Source organism: Mus pahari, chromosome 8 (genome assembly GCF_900095145.1).
Source record: "Mus pahari chromosome 8, PAHARI_EIJ_v1.1, whole genome shotgun sequence".
NCBI lineage: Eukaryota > Metazoa > Chordata > Mammalia > Rodentia > Muridae > Mus > Mus pahari.
In genome coordinates, this window is record NC_034597.1 from 12,279,332 (window position 1) to 12,285,626 (window position 6,295).

The following is a 6,295-nucleotide window of genomic DNA, read 5'->3' on the forward strand; positions in this document are numbered from 1 at the left end:
AGACACCCGAGAAGAGGGCGTCAGATCTTGTTACGGATGGTTGTGAGCCACCATGTGGTTGCTGGGATTTGAACTCCAGACCTTTGGAAGAGCAGTCAGGTGCTCTTACCCACTGAGCCATCTCACCAGCCCATAAAACACTTTTCTGAAACAAAACATAACATTCTCAGGTGGTGACTGGCCATCAGTGGGTAGGGTTTATGCATGTGACTTGGGCATTTTATGTCCTGGAGCTGGAGTCAGATGATTGTAAGCCTCCCAGTGGTAAATATTAATTGAGGATTTCTACTCCACCTTATTTAGTTGCCAAATAAAGGACACAAACCCTTTATAAGCCTTAAAGCACTAGAGCTGGGTAGCTGTGAACCCTCTATGCTAGTCTGTCTACTTCCATGTCAGTAACCCTGAGATAGCACTTGTCATGTTCCACCTGGGCCACTCCTACTCCAAGAGGCTGGCCCTCATGGCTATGTGCTTATGAGCCGCCTACCCAGTGGTAACTTATTCCTTCTTCTTCCTATCTTTCCACTCTCTTATGGTCCTTGCCTCAGACCCCAAGCCCAGGAACCAAAGCCCCACCTACCACTCTTCTGCCCAGCTACAGGCTGTAGACATCTTTATTAACCAATCACGGATAATTTGGGGGAGTGAGATTTATATAACAAAAACTGGTATACATGATGATCTGCTCATCTTGGAGCAACCAGATCTTAGGGGACAGAATTAGCATTTGAATAAAAGCAGGACCAGACCAACCTACTACAGTTCTGCTGGTTTGTGATAAATCCTAACTATGATAAAGTTATAAAAATCAGAATTTAGAGTTAGAAGAACAATATCTGAGTTCTTGTTACCTTATTATTAGTGTGATTTCACAAAGTTGCTTGACTTTCAGTTAAAAAAAAAAAAGCACCTGGATCTCCCTTCATTGATTATTCAAATGTTTGTGTGTGGGTATGTATGTGCATGTGACTTCAAGTGACTGGAGTCGAGAAGAGGGCATTATATCTCCTGGAGCTGGAGTCACAGGTGGTTAGAAACCTCTCAGTTTAAGTCCTGGGGAACAAATGGGTCTTTTGCAAGAGCTGAATCATCTCTGCCAGTCAGTCCCTTAGGTTTTTTTTGTTTTGTTTTGTTTTTTGTTATTAGATAGTCTTTTATTGAAATATTTTCTTGTTGCTTCTTAACTAGCTGGGCACTCCACTGCACCACTTTTGATGTCATCTATGATGTCATGAGGGTGGTGGCCATCCACATTGCAGCCCACCGACTGTGCAGTACCCAGGATCTCCTTGATAGTTCCAGAGAGTTCTCTAGCCAAAGACCGGTGCCTCATCTGCCGGGCAATGTTGACAATCTCATCAAAAGTAATGTTCCCACTGTGTTTAATGTTTTTCTGCTTCTTCCTGTCTCTTGGTGGCTCTTTGCAGGCTTTGATGATGAGGGGAGAGGCAGAGGGCACCACCCCGATCTGGCCTGTCTGTTCTGGATGGTCAGAGTCACCGTAATTCTGAGACCTTTCCAGTCACCGGTAGCCTTGGCAATGTCATCACCAACTTTCTTCGATGACAGACACAGAGGACCGATCTTAGGGGCCAAGGTGGATGTGGCACCGACCTTGCCTCTGGTGCACCTCAAGCACATGGCTTTGATCTCGTGGGAGTCGAACTTGCTGGGAAGTGAACTCAGTTCCTCTGGAAGAGTAGTCAGTGCTCTTCGTTTTTAAATTTTTTTTTTCCTAGCCAGTGCTCTTAACTGCTGACCTATCTCTCCAGCCCCACACCCACAACACTTTGACAGTTATGGGTTCACCTAAAATAACACACACACACACACACACACACACACACACACACACACACCCTCATTATTGGTCTACTACCTACCAGGTAGTAACTGAACAGTAACTAAACACTCACTGGGCAAGCACCCTATACTGACCTCCATCTACACCTACAGTTTTTCCTCTTTATTTATTTACCTTTTTGAGACAAGCTCTCACTACACAGCCCAAGCTAACCTTGAACTTTGTTTTTAAAGATAGGGTCTGGGGCTGGAGAGATGGCTCAGAGGTAAGAGCACTGACTGCTCTTTCAAAGGTTCTGAGTTCAATTCCCAGCAACCACATGGTGGCTCATAACAATCTGTAATGGGATCTGATGCCCTCTTCTGGTGTGTCTGAGGATAGCAACAGTGTACTCACAAATAAAATGAATAAATCTTTAAAAAAAAAAAAAAAAAGGACAGGGACTTATATAGCCTAATCTGGCCTTGAACTTGTGATAATCAAGGTGGTGCCTGAGATTCTGATCTTCCTGCCTCTGCCTCCATTCTAAGTGAAAAGTTGAGTTATAGGAAAATTTAAAATGCAATTTATAGCCTCCATCTTCAAGCTATGAATCTTAGCTTTTATTAGGAGTGCATGAAGCCGGGCATGGTGGCGCACACCTTTAGTCAAGGCCCACCTGGTCTACAGAGTGAGTTCCAGGACAGCCAGGGCTACACGGAGAAACCCTGTCTCAAAAAAAAACAAAAAAACAAAAAAATATGAAAAAAAATTACATTTTACAAGTCTCAGCTGATACTGATACTAGGATCCACTAACAACATTTTAAAACTGGATAGAAACAGGGCTGGTGACAAAGAACATTGGCTGTTTTTCCAGATGACTTGGGTTTGAGTTCCAGCATCTATGTACCTTTTAACAAGATTTGTTAACTCCAGTTCCAGAGAATCTAGTGCCCTCTTCTGGCCTCTGCAGGTACTGTATTCACAAAGTGCACAGATACACACCCATACATAGTACATTTTAAAACAAACTAGACAGAAACAACAGTCTGGTTAGTAACACACATGCAAACTTAAATACCCATTTTTCTCTAAGCATGCATTACTGTGTAACTACCATTACACAGGAAAAAACCCCACAAAACAGTTTGCCTACTCTATTCATGAACCTAAGTTGGCCCAAAGAAGTACTTAAAGCATTAACAGTATAGAAGGGATTACAGTGCATGCAACGGGGAGGTTGGAAGCATACAAAGTGAGAGTTCAAGGTGATCATGGGTTATATATCCACTTTCAGGATAGTCTGCCTATAAATTGAGATCCAGCCTCCAAAAACTGATTAGAGGATAAAAGAGCAATAATCATTGATTAGTTAACATTGTTCTCTAAAGAATCTTATGATTTAGAATTGTAGCTCTTTTAACAGAGAGCAGGGAGCTCTTTATATTCTGGTAGAGTTTTACCTCTATAAAAAAGGGCAAGGCATAAAATAGTAGCTAATCTTTATTGATTAAACATTATACTAGACAATCCAAGGCAACGTCTCTAAATTCATCCCAATTCACTGTTCGATAGGCATTCTTTTCATTAAAGAAATAAAGCGGGGCAGAAGTTGTCCAAACACTGAACTAATCGGCCCAAAGTCGAGGGTTAGAACCCACCCTACCACTACCACGTGTGGCTCAAAGGTCAGGGTGAGCTCTACCTGAGGGACGCAAATCAAAGGGGTGAAAGGTTAACAGGAAGTGGATACAAGACTGGCTGTCCTTAAAGTCACCACACGACGAAGCGGGGGTTACTAAAAATAATCAGACCTAGTTTTCTCAATACCCTCTCAGCTGGTAAATCCATAAAGAAAGTCTGGAAAATGTGGAAACATCTGGAAAGAAAAAAAAAAAAAATCTTGAAACTCAGCACTACTTTCCAGATTGCGTCCATGACGGGATACACCATATACGCATGCGCAACATCCGGGTTCCCGGAAGCGTGCCTAAGGCCGACGTGGCAGAAGGAGGGGCCTAGCCCTAGAGCATGGGGCGGAACTTCCGGGGACGACACGCCAGCCCCCCTCGGAACCGGAAGTTGAGCCTGGGAGCCTTGACGTTAGGAACGAAGTCGAACCTGGATCTGGAGCCGGGTGAGGAGTGGCATCGCGAGGTTGCGTGGTGGGGAGGAATGCTGAGGAGAGGCCAGGGTATTTTTGGCCTGATCGCTGTCCGGTTTTAGAGGAAAGGGAGGAGCCTGGAGGCGGGGCCTAGAAAGAGACCCTCACCTCTCGCGTCTGTGGCCGGCGATCGGTCTTAGGTCCCCAGACCCCTCCCTTCACCTCCTGGCCCAGGTTCCGGCTCGCTTCGCCCTCCCAGCATGTTGAAGGGCATTAGAGGACTGGTCTTTACTGCTTAGTGAAGCGGCCCTCTTCGTGGCCCTAGAGGCTGGCTTGGCTTCCGGATCTCGATCTCTAGAGCTCTCAAGCCTCCACATCTCGGGTACTTCCAGAGTTCTAGGAAGCTTGCCCCGCCCCTTTGGGTTGTCACCCTCGACTGTCCACCTAGAATGGAGTCAAGATTGGAGTTTGACTCCGAGCTTATTCGGTCCCTCAGCCTCCTTCAGGAACTTAAAGGGAGAGGGACGTTTCCCGGGCTTGATGTTGGTGGCATGTGCAACGTTTAGGGTTTGGAAGGACTGTTCCTAAAATGGCTTTGACTTTACAGAGTTTACAGTCCGGCAGCGGTTTAGCTTTTGGGCTCTCCTAGCAAAGAGAGACCTATTGTTCTACTGCAGCACCTGAGAGGAGGTCTTCCTGGGCCTCTTCAGCCTGTAGAATAGTTAGAATGATGTTTAGATCTCCAGTCCCCTTCTTGGAATGACCCTTGAAAGGACCTCCAACTCATCCTTCTGTTGCTGGGCAAGATTGTAATAGTTTGATAGTGACCTATCAAACAAACCGTAGAACAGAAACAGAATTACAGGCATGCTCTTGGATTTAGAATTCCCATAGTCCTCTGCTTGAGGCATGAGATGAATGACCTTTGTCATGGAATATTGCTGCTTTTTTTTTTAATCTTAATGTTTCATTTGTAAGGTTAATACATTCTTTTAGTGGAAAGACTGGGGTCAGAGTAACATTTGGGTTATTGTAGGTAGACAAAGAATACTGTTTTTCCCAAACAGCTACTTTACAGTTTTTCTTTGTGTGTGTGTGTGTGTGTGTGTGTGTTTGAACAAAACTCAGTACATTTGAAGTTACTCTGTTTTGGGGATGAATGGATGACTTGGTGGTAGATACAATGAATGGAAAGTGGAAACCTTGCTTTATTTACTTGTAACATTGTGGTAGTTATCAGGCAGAGGAATTCTGTGTGACTGACTAGACACTGGAAATCATACCACTGGAGAATGATGGCTGCTGTTCTGTTCCATTAAGTCTGTCTGAAGTTGAAATTTATACCTTCTTGGCAGTGACACAACATGGGGTTCACAGTAACAAAATCCTTGCTTTGAAGAAAGTGACTACATACTGGCGGGGCAGGAAGTTTCTGAGATCCTGTGGTAGTGTGGAAACAGTACAACTGATCACTGCCTGATGAGGTCAATCCCTTTTCGTCTCCTCCTTCCTTCCCTGAATAGTTGCTCTCTCCTTAGAAAGTTTGTTTTGACTGATTTCGTTCTTTTTCTTCATTCAATAGGTGAGATCAAATCGGGGATGCTCTCATAATGAATGTCAACCAGTCAGCTCCACCTGTTCCACCATTTGGGCAGAACCAGCCCATCTACCCAGGGTATCATCAGTCTAGTTATGGTGGGCAACCAGGACCTGCAGCCCCTGCTACTCCCTATGGAGCCTACAATGGCCCAGTGCCAGGCTATCAGCAGGCACCTCCTCAAGGTATGTTTTGAGCTAGGGAAGGGAATGAGCTGTCTTCAGGTTCAATTGTGTTGCTTTAGCAAAGCTGCTTAGGTACTGTGACTGAGGAACGTGAGTCTGACTCTTTGAAAATGAAGGCCCTGGGAACAGTCTTGTCTCACCTTGTTTTTACATGTGACTGTTTCTACTTCAGCCACCTAGTAAGAATACATGTTCCAGATTCAGTAACAGCTCACTTTGGTGGGTATCACGCCTCTTTACTGTTACTGTATTACTAAGAGCTGGATGGAAGGGTTGTGGTCGTAGCTCTTCTGTTGCCTGTTGACTTTGTCTCCCTGAAGTCACTTGTTCCTCATATGTGTTGAGAATGCCTCTTATTTGACTTCTGGTTCTTACTATAATTCGACTCTGGGACACATTTGTGTGTAAATGAATCTGAGTGGAAAAATCTATTTGTATGGCTGACTTACAGTACTCCCTGCATCTTTTACTGTTCTCATTTTCCTTTGCTTGAGTTTCCTCTTCTCTCGCTCTCTCTCTCTCTCTCTCTCTCTCTCTTTTTTTTCTTTTTTCTTTTTTTGGTTTTTCAAGACGAGGTTTCTCTGTAGCCCTGGCTGTCCTGGAACTCACTTTGTAGACCAG

At 44.5% G+C, this 6,295-nt stretch overlaps 1 protein-coding gene and 1 pseudogene across 8 annotated transcripts in view; one reads left to right on the forward strand and one right to left on the reverse strand.

Moving 5' to 3' along the window:
• Nucleotides 1–1,147: 1,147 nt before the first annotated feature.
• Nucleotides 1,148–3,726, reverse strand: LOC110325719 (annotated as a pseudogene).
• A 120-nt stretch (nt 3,727–3,846) lies between these two features.
• Sec24c (SEC24 homolog C, COPII coat complex component) overlaps nt 3,847–6,295 on the forward strand; it is a 23,960-nt gene continuing 21,511 nt past the window's right edge. For 5 of the 8 annotated variants that reach the window (XM_029541367.1, XM_029541371.1, XM_029541372.1 and 2 more), the window contains exons 1-2: nt 3,847–3,925; nt 5,475–5,674. In XM_029541367.1, the coding sequence (XP_029397227.1) occupies nt 5,503–5,674 (172 nt within the window). In that variant the 5' untranslated portion in view covers nt 3,847–3,925; nt 5,475–5,502. The other 3 variants (XM_029541368.1, XM_029541369.1, XM_029541370.1) reach the window with 3 other exon arrangements.